At 36.1% G+C, this 14329-nt stretch overlaps 2 protein-coding genes across 3 annotated transcripts; one reads left to right on the forward strand and one right to left on the reverse strand.

The window, feature by feature from the left end:
- Positions 1 to 3859: 3859 nt before the first annotated feature.
- On the reverse strand, positions 3860 to 5513 carry LOC130746814 (zinc finger CCCH domain-containing protein 2). Of its 2 annotated transcripts, XM_057599546.1 has the most exons (2): positions 4380 to 5513; positions 3860 to 4274 (listed from the first exon to the last, which is right to left on the reverse strand). In XM_057599546.1, exons 1-2 carry the CDS (start codon positions 5245 to 5247, stop codon positions 4117 to 4119), a joined length of 1026 nt encoding a protein of 341 aa, XP_057455529.1. In that variant the 5' UTR covers positions 5248 to 5513; the 3' UTR covers positions 3860 to 4116. The 2 variants fall into 2 exon arrangements, with proteins under 2 accessions (XP_057455529.1, XP_057455528.1); XM_057599545.1 differs by having other exon boundaries at positions 3860 to 5513.
- A 5847-nt stretch (positions 5514 to 11360) lies between these two features.
- On the forward strand, positions 11361 to 13329 carry LOC130746815 (pentatricopeptide repeat-containing protein At5g47360). The gene has a single exon (XM_057599547.1). It carries the CDS (start codon positions 11641 to 11643, stop codon positions 13081 to 13083), a length of 1443 nt encoding a protein of 480 aa, XP_057455530.1. The 5' UTR covers positions 11361 to 11640; the 3' UTR covers positions 13084 to 13329.
- Positions 13330 to 14329: the final 1000 nt, after the last annotated feature.

Below are 14329 nucleotides of genomic sequence, written 5' to 3' on the forward strand. Positions count from 1 at the left end.
GAGACTCACCTCTTATGGTTTGACCGTGTGTATATACATCTTCAAAGGCATTATTAGCAATGTATACATGGTTTGCCTTCTAGCTTTTCTTTCTCTTTTTCTCCTAATATACAAATCATAAATGTCTCCAATTTCATCCACATCTTGTGATAATGTGTACTGGGATTTTGTGACATGCATTAGTTACCTTGGAGGTTATGAACCTGACCCCACAACACATTATTGTGAATCTCAACTGAACTCAACATGGAGGCAAAGCAACATGCATGTCTCCAACAGAAATGTCTTCAATTTAATATGTAATGTATTGAAAACCTGGCAAATTAAAGAGTGAAGATATCCAATTTAGTGTCTCTCATCGCATAAAAGCTCTTCCAGAGAAGTGTCATACCCCAATCACTTTTCCTATTTCAAATACCATGAATTGCTCCGACTAAATCTTCTTCCACTTCACTTTCTCTTTGTCTAATATATAAATCTATTAAAGAACATATATTAATGTGGTCTTTTTATTTTTGCAGGATTCACTGAATGGAGAAACGATTAGGTGTGTTAGTTGAAGTGGTGGAAAGTGGAAGGTTAAAAAATAAAAGACAGGTTTCAAATGATTTTAAGCCAAACCAGTGAAAATAGATTTAAAGTGCATTCAGAAAAAGATTTAAAGTGCATTATATCGTGAGTTAATCGGATAGGATAACAGAGTCTTATCATTTATTCTATCGTGTTCATTACGTATAAAATTTATCCTGAGCGAGCCTTATCTCTTATTCTACTGTGTTTATTACGTGTAAAACTTATCCTGAGTGAGTCTTATCTCTTATTATACCGTGTTCATTATGTGTAAAATTTATCTGATCAAGTTTTTATTGCATCAAAACCATTGTAGTTGGTAAGCTACTTTATAGTGTATCAACTATCAAGCCATATTAAGTGTGTCAATTTAATTACTCTTAAATTATTTTCAAAAAAAAAAACTCTTAAAATTAACTTTTATTTCTTTTATATTTCTTTATATAATACCAAACAATATATAAATAATCTCATTACTTTTTCGATCTCTACTAAACTTCTCCTTTTCTCTACTCTATTCACAGTTTTTCAGTTTCTCTCGTAAACCAAACAAAACTTAAAAGTGATATAATTGTTAATGTTTTTAAAAATATTTAAACAACCATATGAAACTAGTGAACTTAATAACTTTCTGAAATGATTCTAACATTTTCGCTAAAAAAATCAGATTATGGTAAGGTTAACTTTTTCAATAAAGTTTGTTCTATCCACTTAAATCAACCCACTTGAACCAACCGCTAATTAGTAAATATTTTCAACATAATATCGTTATATTTCCTAGGGAGGTTTTAATGAGACTCTCTCATGAGTCGTTTTTAAGCCCAAAATAACACTCGGGACTTCTAGGGCCATTAGCTTATGTGGCTTGGTTAGAGATACTCTTCTTGTACTGACTTTTCTATATCTACATGAGAGGATTGTTCTCATGATTCATTTCAATGATCAATATAAGTCTCTTTGCTCTAAAAAAAAATATTCCAAATTGAAAATTATTTTATTAAAATTGTAGGAAGCTTTAGTTTTGCTAATCTAGTCTCCTTTGGTTTCAACTTAGTTTCTTCTAGTTCTTTTCATATTATATATCTTTTTATTAGCTTATTGTTTTTTTATAATTTTTTAGTTAAAAAATAATTGAATAAAGAAAACACCTCCAGACTATCGGACATAAACTTATTTATGGATCTCCCAAAGAGATTACATATCAACTAAGATTTTACTGGAAGAAGGAAAATTCGAGTTGAACCTGAAACGTGTGATTTTTTATAATTTTGTTAGTTATAGTAATACATGTATTTTATTTATCTCAATATTTTGTATTTTCTTCATCCTTCCCTATACTTATAATTTTTAAAATTCCTTTTAAAATGTGAATTTCATTCATTTAATTCCTTCCCTATACTTATATATTGTTTAAAATTTCTTTTATATTATATTGTTAATTTCGGATTCATTTACGATACACAAAGAAATACTTGTGTAAAGTTGCACAAACCTATCTTAACCTAGGTTACAGGTTAAATCATTTTTAAAAAAGCATTGTTATAGTAAAAAAATCATGTCCTCTTTAATCTCTAACCTTTATTATTATTATCATCAGTCATCACCTAAATCACCTACTGGGCAAGTGTTTATGTTGGTTCTGGTGGAACTTTGCTTTCATGCGTGTCTATTTGGTTCTGTTGCTGCACTGTTTCGCTGCTAGTAGAGGCGCAAGTGGTGCGGGTCTCGCCATGCTTGTGGGAGGAAGGTGCGTCTTTACTGGTTAATGAAGGGGTTCCAAAAGCTTTTACTCAATAGATCTGAAGCTTTCTCTTTCTCTTCTGATCTGGGTTGAAAAGCTTGAAGCTTTCACCTTTTATTCCTCATCTTTAAGCTTCAATGTTAAACAAGGGTCAGATCCGAAAAAAAAGAATAGAATTGGTGATGATTGAGGTGGTAGTGCAGTGTGGGTTGGGGTTGGTTGTGGTGGTGCGGTGTTTGTTCAACGGTGGTGGTGTGGTCTCAGTTTTTGGGTTCCAAAATCTGAAAAATGTGATTTAAAAGATGAAGAATGAAGATGAATTTTGGGTTAAGATGAAAGAAGAAGATTAATGATATGACTTTTTTTTAACTCTTTTTAAATTAAAAAAAAAGGTGACCTGCTAATAAACTTGGGATAACAAGTCAACTTAGGTTTGTGTAACTTTACACAAGTATTTTTTTGTGTATAGTAAATGAATCCGTTAATTTCATTCAATTAATCATTTTATTGATTTAGTTTAATTTTTTTTTTCTGAGACTTCAGCTTTTGCTAGTGTTGTACTATTGTGTGCTTGTGTTAATTGGGAGTAGTATTTTCCCATTCTCTCTTATTCATACATGGGAGATGACATTATTCTGATTACATCTCTTGCGATAAATATCTTTCCAGAATTTAAACTTAAAACTTTATTTTTACGAAATCTGAATTATTTACCCGGAAATCTAAATCGCTTACCATTAAAATAACAGGTAATTTCTCCCATTTTAATAAGGTGTTTGCTGTGGTACCTTACTTCAGGTCAAGGTATGGTACCCTAAATGAGTTAGCATAGTAATAAAAACTCATGCATCACATGAGTTAGCAATTGTATTTTATCAATAATGTACCTTAAGATTAATGACGTCGATTAAATAGGTGTTAAGCCTCTCTTTTGATCGAAATCATGTCGCTCATACTTAATGTTAAGGTTGAGATTCACTGTAACCTCTGCAAGGTTGTGGTGGACATTAACAAATGTCGTTGGAGGACAATTGAGTTGTCCAATGAATGAGAGTACTATTGAGACTAGAATTATAACATTGGAAATTATAAATTTAATTACAATATGTCATTAGCTTACTAAATCACCTAATGTGGGTATCACACCTAAAAAAAAATTGAAGGTACCACAGAATTCACCTTTTAATTGTTTTAATATAGTTCTAATTAGCTTTCTAACTTAATTTCTTGGCAACCTGTTTCAAGTTACAGGTCACAAAAATTTACAAAACTTTTGTCTTGTAGTGTCTGTCTCTATGGGTAGAAAGAAAATCTTAATGAGTTGTGTTGCCACAAGAAAGATTGCATGCTTGCCATGTGTGCTCCTATGCTTTCTCTACTTGCAAGGGCTAACACAAAATCCAAAACATCAAGATTTCTCATCCCAATGATTCACCAGGATGATACATAGGTTGGTTTACCACGCAATATATAAGTCACCAGTGAGAACTTCCAAGACCAAAAGTAAACTGTAAAAGGCACAAAAATTAACTGAAATCAAAATATTCCTTTACACATCAAATCAAAGATCAAATTCACAAATGCACAAGTTACAAAATAGCTAGTGATCACAAACTTAAAAAGCATCAAATTCAGAGAAAGCAATCAACTTTAAACCAATAGTAGTAATTAACAATAACAATAGACTCCATCATCATCGTATCATCAGGGTAAGGTAATCAATGTCATCACCAATGTCACGTTGCTCCATTGTATTTACACTTCTCATATCCATCATCAAATTTGTCATCATCTGCATCAATTCTTCACATCAACAGGTCATTCACCCACCCGAGATCCGGGGCAGGACAACACCCATTCATGTCACCAGCAACAACCTTGTTGTCGTTACTATAGAAACTGTTCTCATTCGAATACACCCCCTTGAAGCTTGTCGGGTTCTGAGTAAACATCTTTTGTTGATCTTCAAAACAAGAAGAAGAAGAAGAAACAGAGTTCAGAGCAAGAACATCAAGCCATGATGAAAAGTTTGCAGCATTTGCAGCAGAAACAGGGGAAGAACCCTCACCAAAACTCAACCCCTCAAAGGAATTCATCAACTCGGCTAGCACATCCTTGTAGCTCGCAAGGCTAGCATGCCTACCATAGCGAGAAACAGGACACACCCCATTTCGGGGTTTCAACGGAGACAGCGGCGGAGAGGCCGCAGATGACGACGGAGACAGCGGCGGCGATGAAAAATGGGACAACCCAAAAAGCGTGGAAGTCGGTGAAGCAGTGGAACCACCACCACCACCGCCGCAATGGCAAAACGCGCAACAGCTGTTTGATCTGGAAACAGGGCTTAACAGCTTGCTCTTCTTGCCGCAAGAGATTTCATTCGAAGTCACCGGCAAGATTCTAAGCTGGCGAGGGGTGTGAGCGAAGAAACACACCTTCCTTTTGCAATTTTTCCCGTCCTTACAGGCTTCTGTCCTGTACCGCGAAGGGTGCAGCCAGCACTCGAACACGCCGTGAGCGTACTCGCAGCTGTCGCCGCGGCTGCACCCTCCGCGGCGATACTCCGGGCACACAATCCCGGAGTAGTGAAACCGCTGAGGGTCGCGACGACGTGCCTTTTCGCCCGGGTGAGCGAAAGGGCAGTCAGTCCAATCGTGGCTGCGGCTGCGAGTACAGCGGCGGACCTTGAACTCATACATCCGAAAGCGGTCGGATGAGTAGGGGTCCTCCGAGTCGTCAGAGTCGGAGGAGTTTTTGTAGGGGAGGTATTTTTGGAGAATGGTGTCGTCGGAGTACATGTCGGAGGTGTCAACGGTGGCGCGGCAGGTGAGGAGCTGCTTTCTTGGTGGTACGTCGATTTGTACTCCGAGGGATGATGGCTTCTTTGGGGAGAGGAGTTGGTGGGAGGGGTGAAACTTGTGTTGTTGGTCGCTCATTATGTGTTTGATGAGATGAAAAAGAAAAAGAAGAGTGATATGATATGGTATACGACGATAATGGGAATGTGAGTGTGTTGATGTAGAGGGAAACAAGGGGTGAGTTTAGTTATATAGGGTTGTTGAGGTGAGATAGAATGGGGATGAGAGAGAAAGGGATAGGGGAGGAGGGTGTGCGTGGCGATGTAGCATTTGAGATGAACATGCAAAAGAGGGTATGTGGCAGTTTAACAATTCATTGTAGACAGCATTTGTGGCTAGGTGTAATGGTTTGACAAGCTCTCTCTTAAAAATATCTGGGGGCATGGGGAGCAGCTCAGGTGACATGAAAATTAGGCTTCCATGTAATTAAGCATATCTTCAATTGTTTGGTTCAGTGTTAGAGCCAAAGCTAACATTATTTTATATTATACATTGTAGAAATAAAGAAGTTAGAATTTATCACATTAAGTTTAAAATTAAATGAAAAAAAATGATTTTGGCATGTTTTTTTTTTGAAATGTATTTTGGCATGTTAACTTTAATATAATTTTGTCATTTGTCATATTATCACTTATTTAATATGGTTTCTTTTATGTTCACCAATAGTGTAAAACAAAATTCAAGAAAATTCTCATGTAATATATATAAGGAATATTTGTGTGGCATATTAGGCATGAATGTAGATTATGCCATAGAATGCTTGCGAGTGATCTGAGCTGACCCTGACCTATTTTCCATCACTAAAAGTAAAAGGATGTTTTTTTTTTATAAGCACTAGTAAAAGGATGATTGTTGAGTTTGAAACAATGAAGAAATGGATTAAGAAAACTAATATTCCCATGTCTTTTAAATAATGGTTCAACTGCTTAAGAAGTGAAGTGGTTGGACCCCAAATAAGATGTGATGCATATGATGGATAAGAAACACTAATACTACTGGCTAGGTTGTTGCGGAACTAAGATGCAGCCACTTAAAACTGTATTAAAAGATAAACTCATGTTTTGAAATCTTTTTATCATTTATGATTTTGTGGTCAAAATCAATCAGCTTTTATGAGTAAGTAGTTTCTTAATTTTAAAATTAAATCTGAAAAAGAAAAGAACTGATCAAAACATAATAAGTCATAAAAATATTTTAATTTAAGACAGCATATCTAGCTAGAAAGTGATATAGAACGTGAGGATTGGAATACGAATCATGAATATTGGATTAGTCTATTATCCGTTTTATTTTTCAGATTTAGAATAAATAAAAGGCGCGCTTATCCTTTCATTTCAATCTACATGCCAACTCTTTGATACAAATGCACTTTAATTAATTACACAATATATGTTCCTTGATAACATACCAGATTGATCTAGAACTCATCTAAAACAGAAACGAAATATAAAATATTTGTGCTATTAGCTTTTCTAAAGATAAGAAGAAGTATGTACATTGTTGACTTTAAGATATGGAGACATTTGTCTTTATTTGTTTCCATCCAATTGATTTCAAATAAAAACAAAGTGAGGTTCAATCAAGATCCGTGCTTTGATGCTTTTACACTGTACTTTCTTTCCCAAAAAGAATGGGTGCGTTTAACATGGATCAGTTTTTTCTGGTCCATAGTTGCACCACTCTCTTTTTGACCTGCTATTGCGGGTTTCCCGGTTTTTTTTTTTAAATAAAAATACATATTTATTAATTAAAATATTAGAATATGATTAGTGAATTAGTTAGTGGATAAATTATCCCAACCCAGAAAGCTTGATGAGAAGATGGCCGGAGAAGATGGCGGCGAACGGCGGCCCGTAGCAGCGTTTTAGCCGGAGAAGAAAAGTAGTAGAGGGTATTGTTCCTCTCTTCGTGTAGAGCATGGTGTGGTGGTTTCGTGGCCAGCAGAGGCTGGAGGAGGGAGATATGACCAGTTGCAGGTCGGAGGCTCGCCGGCGGAACGAAAAATTTCTTGAGGGATTTTGTTGCGGACGGTGAGGGGAGGACAGTGGTGGTGTTGGTTTCTCCAAATGGTGAGTGGTTCGCCGGAGATCGGGGATTGAAGATGGCGGCGGCTAGGGTTTCGTGGTGGCTCCGTTGTTGCTTCGTGAAGGAGACATGGAGGTAGTGGTGCTCGTGGCTGGAACAGAGGAAAAGGAATGAGAAGAGTTCGTGGTGGTGGTGGCTTCCTCGTGGCGGCTGGAGGAATAAGCCATGGTGGTTTGCACGATGAGCCATGGGTTTTACCTCTTCTTCTCCTTTCAATTTTTTTTTGTTTCTCTTCCAAAACAAAGCAAGCATAACTAGATCTGAGGGCAAAGAAAGGTTGCCAAAGTTGATTTTTTGGGTTTGGTTTTCATTTTATTGGGTTTGGTTTGATTTCAGATCTGTTAAAGAGATTTGAGTGATGGATTTGTGGAAATTGGAATCTTAGGTTTCGTTTGATTTCAGATCTGTTAAGGTTGCCAAAGGATACCATATTTACAACAGTCTTGTTATTCTTCTTTCCATGGTAATTTTCTTTGAATTGTAAGGAGAGGAAAGAGTAGTGGGTTGTTGAAGATGAAGAGTGGGAATGAAGGTGTTGAGGAGGGTGGCTGAGAGTTGGGGATGAATTCAGAATTTTAGGGTTTTTAATTTTGTTTTGTGTTTAATTAGATTAGATTATTAAATTTCTAAAAAATAAGATTTTTGATTTTTTTTTCAAAACCTACAACTGCATGTCAAAAGGGAGTGGTGCAACTTTGCACCACCAAAAAGTGGTCTATAATAAATTTTTCCAAAAAGAATACTCAATCATCATCAAGGAAGGAAACGTAACAGACACTTCCTAAACATCTAATCGATAGACAAGATGAAACATAATTGCATGCAGCCAAGGAATAACGGATATTGAGCATTTAATTCGATCCTCCCACCTTAAACTCAACTACTCATTTCCACACAAATCATATTGTATGATATATTATTGTCAATGGCATACAAAATTAATTAGAACAATCAAAAGTTATTTTCAGTTAGTGTAGCTGTGTGAATTAGTTAGTAGCTTTAACTTTCCTGTTAGCTTTGTAACGATCTAATTCTTTATATCAGTGTGATTTCCGTGGATGTAAGCATTTAAGTCCTGCTCGGATTTAGTCTTATGCATGTGTTTTGAATTTTTAAGAAATCAAAATCAACTTTTAGTTTTATTAATATAGTTTTTTTTTTCAATTTTGTAGTCACCATCATTGTAAGGCATCCTTTACCAACATTACCTACACATGATAATATAGCAAGTGTGGTGGTGATGGTGGCCCGGGTAGAATGTGAATGGTGGTGCCGAAGGAGGTTGTCAGGTGTTGTGGTATATATAAAATAGGAGTTTAAATAATGGTGGCGAATGTTACCCAGTGATCGTGATAGCGACAATGATAATGGTGGTGGTAGATGTTACTTGGTGTGGTGGCGATGATGGTGGTGGAGGTGGCAAGTAATGGAGGGTGGTGACGACAACGAAGGAGGAGGTGGTGGTAAATGTTACCTGGGAGGCGGTGGCAGAGGTGTTGGTGCAAGTGGATGTTACCTGATGGTGGTAGATTTGGCGGTGGTGGTGCAATGATGGTGTTGGTGGCGACGGTGGACGGATGTGGTGGTTGCGGTAGTGGGATGGAGAAGGAGGGTATTAGGTGCGGTTACAATGGTGGTCGGGTGTCAGGTGGCAGTGGTGTATGTGAAGGGTGTGGGTAGTAGCAGTGGGCGTGTCACGCGTGTGTACATGGTGTCAACAATGGTGGGGTTATGTTGGGTGGTTGTAGAAATGGTGGTGGTGATAGTGGTGGCGGTGGATAGATGTACTACATGAAAATGGTGAGGATAAAAGTGTAAATTAAACATGTTATTGCATAGTCACAAAATTATATATTTCATGGTTTTAAAAATTAGGTTAAAATAATTGAAATTGAAATAAATAAAAACAATTTTAACTCCATATATTCACCAGAATATCTAGTTTTCAAACTTATATTGAAAAATACTCACAATCACCTTGAACGGCCCTTAATAAACAATTAGTTCACCAACATTTTTAAAATAAAAGACACAGGCGTTAAGAAACTCACATTTTATTATTTCATTTAAGTTTAAATTTTTTTAACCCTTATTTTACTGTTAGATTTTATTTTAGTATCTACTATTTAATTTAATTTTTATGGGCTTAACCTAGCTATAATTTTGCAAATAATTTTAGTTTCAATTTTCACTATATCCCAATATGTTTAACAGATGATATTAACTAATAAACGGTCACGCCAAGTAATAAAATAATTCTACGTGACACAACACTCTATTTGTATTGTGTCACTTTTATTCCTAAGAAATAATATAGTCTTTCAATATATTTTTTCTTAAATTGAAGACAAAGATGATCCTTTATCTGTGAGATGCCATCACTCCAAAGAATATTAGTGTCATTAACATACACAAACAAGTAAGTTTAACTTGCAATTAAAAGGCGATAGAAAATAAATGATCAAACCTCACTTTGAGTCAAACTAAACTGCTGAATAACAATACAAAATTTGCCAAGCCATACTTCAGTGATTATTTTAGACCATATAATGATTTATGAAGATGGTATACCGTTGCATATGACTCCTCTTAAGGAACAAACCTATCCATCATACACAATGGAGGAAAGTATTTATAAAATCAAGTTTGTAAAGAAGACGATGAGAAATAACAACCATTGATAAGAACACTCCAATAGAGGTCATTTTAGCCCCTTAGTGAAAATGTGTCACCAAAATCCAAAATCCAAGCCAAGTATCTATGTACACCCTTTGCCAACGATACAATTTTTGACCCGTCAATTTTTCCGTCACGAGCAACTTTCACAATAAAAACTTGGGTTAATAGTTAAATTAGTCTATGAAGTTGTAAGTGAGTTTGATTTTAGTCCCTCTAAAAAAATGACGTTTAGTTGCAAATTTTTGATATTCCCTTCCATAACTCATGACTTAGAGTAGGGGTGAACATGGGCCGGGTAGATCCAATGAATCCGTCCAACCCAATCCGATCCAATAGAAAAAATGCGGGTTGGATCGGGCAATCGGGTTAATCGGATGGATTTTACTACAACCCAACCAAGTTCGGATCGGATTTCGGATTCAGTTCAAATCCATCCAACCCAACCCATGATCCATACATATAATAATAATTTTTTTATAATTTTACTCATACTTGGAGTGCTAGTGTCGAAGTGATGACTTTTGAAACTTTGAGACTTAAGTATTTGTAGTTATTTGTCATATTTGAACTTAGAGTATTTGTTCATAGTTATTTGTTACATGTTTATATATAGTTATTTGGCATGTTGAAGACATCTAAGTTTTAAGTGTCATGCCATGACATTTAGTGTTGTTTTTCACTTTTTAGGTACTATTTATGTTAGATTGTTTCATGTCATTTGGTAATGAAGTTTTATGTTTTCATGATATTTGGCTATATGTCATTTATGTGGTATTATTTCATGCTATTTGATATGATTTTTTGTGTCTTTTTCATGTTATTTAGTATTATAAGATATTTAGTATTTTTTATAACTTTTTCTGAATTTATAACAATTTTTCCAAGATTTTTTAATATTTCAGAGATATTATTATTTTAATATAGCGACCCAATCAATCCATCCAACCCAATCCGAACTTCGTCGGGTTGGTTCGGATCGGGTCCGAAGAAGAAATTCGTGAAATCCAACCCAACCCAACCCAGACAATTTTAATCGGTTCAGATTTTTTTTTGACCAAAATCCATTCAACCCAACCCACGTGCACCCCTAACTTAGAGACCCTTCTTCTAAGGGACTCCTTGGTGGTTCCACTTGTGTTCCATAATTTTGTGTTGTTTGTCTTGTAATTTTTCGACAAAGAAAAAAAAAGGATTTCACAAATAGACATTCGATGTTAAACTTTTTTCTTTTTTGAATGAGGAAATTATTCAATGTTACAATAATTTCATTCACACACATTATTTATTAAAATGAGTTTAATGGATATGCACTGAGAGTGTAAAATAGTTTTACACAGTCATCCAATCAAAGCATGCCACATAGGAGAGATAATTACATTTGACTTTAATTTTAATTAAAAGAATAAGATATTTTCTGATTTGGCGGAATTCAATTGGATGTCTGTGTAAAACTATTTTACACTTTCAGTGTATATCCATTAAACTCTATTAAAATATGATAAAGAAAATAAAATCATTACTTGAACCCTGAAACCAACCACCGTGGTTGACAAGTTCCGCCGCCGCAGTTCATCAACCGGTTCTCTTCCTCACCGCCCTACAGAGAATAAACACCGCCGCACGAGAGAGAAACGACGTCGCAGTTCATCAACCACCATGAATCTTCTGAAACCTTCGTTCTCATAAGGTTAGGAAGAACCGAGTTCAATGCTCCATTTTCTAAATTTTCGGTTTTCACCATGCTTACACAAACTCAAAACCCTTCCCTTTTCCTCCCAGAAAATGGGTATGGCTTCTCTTGCTGATACCCTTTACAGCCATTTGCATCAATGCAATGGCAGTGTTGAGAATTCATTGTCAAAGATTAAGCCCAAACTGGATTCTCAATGTGTTATTCAAGTTGTGAGTAGGTGCTGTCCCAAGCAATGTCAATTGGGTGTTAGGTTTTTCATTTGGGCTGGATTTCAATCTGGGTATAGGCATAGTGCTTATATGTATAGGAAAGCAAGCAGCTTGCTTGGGATTGATAGGAATCCTCAGATGATTTGTGATTTGATTGAGTCTTATGAGGCTGAAGGGTGTGTAGTCACTGTTAACATGTTTAGGGAGGTTCTGAAGCTTTGTAAAGAGGCTCAGCTTGCTGATGTGGCTTTGTGGGTGTTGAGGAAGATGGAGGATTTTGGCTCGCGCCCGGACACGGTGATGTATAATGTGGTTATCAGGTTGTGTTGCAAGAAGGGTGATGTTGAAATGGGTGAGAAGTTGTTGAGAGAGATGAGTTTGAGTGATGCTTGTCCTGATTTAATTACATATATAACGATGATCGAGGGGTTATGTAATGCGGGCCGACCGGAGGATGCTTACTCCTTGCTGAAGGATATGAGAGTACATGGATGTTCACCTAATTTGGTGGTTTTATCAGCTATTTTTGACGGGTTATGCAGATCTGGATCGATGGAAATGGCATTGGAATTGTTGGATGAAATGGAGAAATCTGGGGATTGTAGACCGAACGTGGTTACTTATACATCTCTGATTCAAAGTTTCTGTGAGAGAAGCCAGTGGAATGAGGCATTGAATGTTCTGGATAGAATGAGAGCTTTTGGGTGCCTTGCAAATCATGTTACTGCTTTTACTTTGATTGATAGCCTTTGTGACAAGGGTTGTGTAGAAGAAGCTTATAGGTTAGTTGATAAATTAGTGGAACATGGTGTTTCATATGGTGATTGCTACAGTTCACTTGTGATTTCTTTGATAAGGATAAAAAGACTTGAGGAAGCAGAGAAGCTCTTCCGGGAATTGCTTGCTGGTGAGTTGAAACCTGACACTTTGGCATCTAGCCTTTTGCTTAAGGAGCTTTGTATGAAGGATCGGGTATTGGACGGATTCTACTTGCTTGATGCAATGGAGAATATGGGATGCTTGTCTTCCATTGACTCTGATATTTATTCTATTATTTTGATTGGACTTTGTCAAAAAAACCACTTGGCAGAGGCCACAAAGCTTGCCAAGATAATGCTTAAGAAATCAGTTCTACTAAGACCTCCATACCAAGATAGTGCAATTGATATCCTGAGAAAATCTGAAGAAAAAGATCTTGTAGATCTTGTGAACCAGCTGACTGGTATACGTAAGGGACTTGGACAGTAAATTGTTTTATGGATGAGGTCATATTCATTGTTTATCTGCCACATCTGTTCATCAAGTTTAAATTGTATAACTGCAATTGTAAAGATTGGTTTTTGTGGTGTAGGTTGATAAACTTGATTCATTTCTTGCCTTTTTGCTTTTGGGCAACGGAATAGTTCTATTTCTTGAGGAAGCTGTACTTGAATCTGACTTATATGTAACTAGTGAATTGCTGTTGTCATGCCTAACTGACTATATTACCTTGTATTATTATCTTTCTCTACATGCTGAGGTTCAACCTCACTAAGAAAGTGCCGAAGTCAGAATGAGCAGCAGAAATCAAATTTTATTGTGTTATCTATTTTAATATGTTTCTGATATATTGTAACTGGGAACCTATATTTTGGCAAATTGTAGAACACCACCTGTGGATGTTTAGTGCTTGTGTGAATTCTTAAATGCTTACTGTAATTATGCAGTGAACTTATATCATCACTTGTTTGTGATAAAAAATATTATACAGATTGACTCCCTAGTTCTGTATTTGAGTAGTTTCTGATTTGATAACTATACCTCTGTTTCTCTGTAGAGACTGCGATGTTTGATATGGTTAGAATTCTATACATATGGATCACTGGATGTCAATCCATATGACTGAACTTGAACTATCTCCTTATAATGAAAGTAGTGACTAGTGACTTCGCTTCCGTCGAAACCTGCATGTCCTATCTTATTCTAGCTATAATAATACATAAATACATTATCTAGTTTCATTTATTATAAAGGAACACATTATAAAGGAACATCCATTGGAGACAAATGAAGAAAGCGGCGGTGTAGCAGTGTAGACCAAGTTTTGGTTAAACATAATTCCATACTTGAGTGAGAAAAGATATTCACTGCTCAACATCCACAGAACCCAGTCAGTTTTTCTATGGCTCATCGTGAAGCAATTGAGAGAAACTCCATTAAGCCCTATGTCATTCGACACACTAAATTCTTACTCTTGTATTCATTTTATATTTTCCTGATTTTAAAATATAAATTGCAGCAAGTTGTTGACTCTGTCCATCTGCTTTGCTTGCTGATAAAAATGTACTTCATCATCAATTATGTAATATTCACTTTTTGGCTGTACCTCTAGTCCTTGACTAATTGCTTGATTCTGTCAGAAAGGGATTTGGTTGCAGATTACACTAGGGTCCGCTTAAAGTCATTTGGTTTTGTCCTCTAGATTGACAGAGCAATCAACAAATGCTGCTAGAAA

This window comes from Lotus japonicus, chromosome 3, assembly GCF_012489685.1.
Source record: "Lotus japonicus ecotype B-129 chromosome 3, LjGifu_v1.2".
Classification (NCBI taxonomy): Eukaryota; Viridiplantae; Streptophyta; class Magnoliopsida; order Fabales; family Fabaceae; genus Lotus; species Lotus japonicus.

Excerpts from the sequence above, each read along its gene's own strand:
- LOC130746815 (XM_057599547.1), top strand. The coding sequence starts at position 11,641 with ATGCTCCATTTTCTAAATTTTCGGTTTTCACCATGCTTACACAAACTC.
- LOC130746814 (XM_057599545.1), bottom strand. The coding sequence starts at position 5,247 with ATGAGCGACCAACAACACAAGTTTCACCCCTCCCACCAACTCCTCTCC.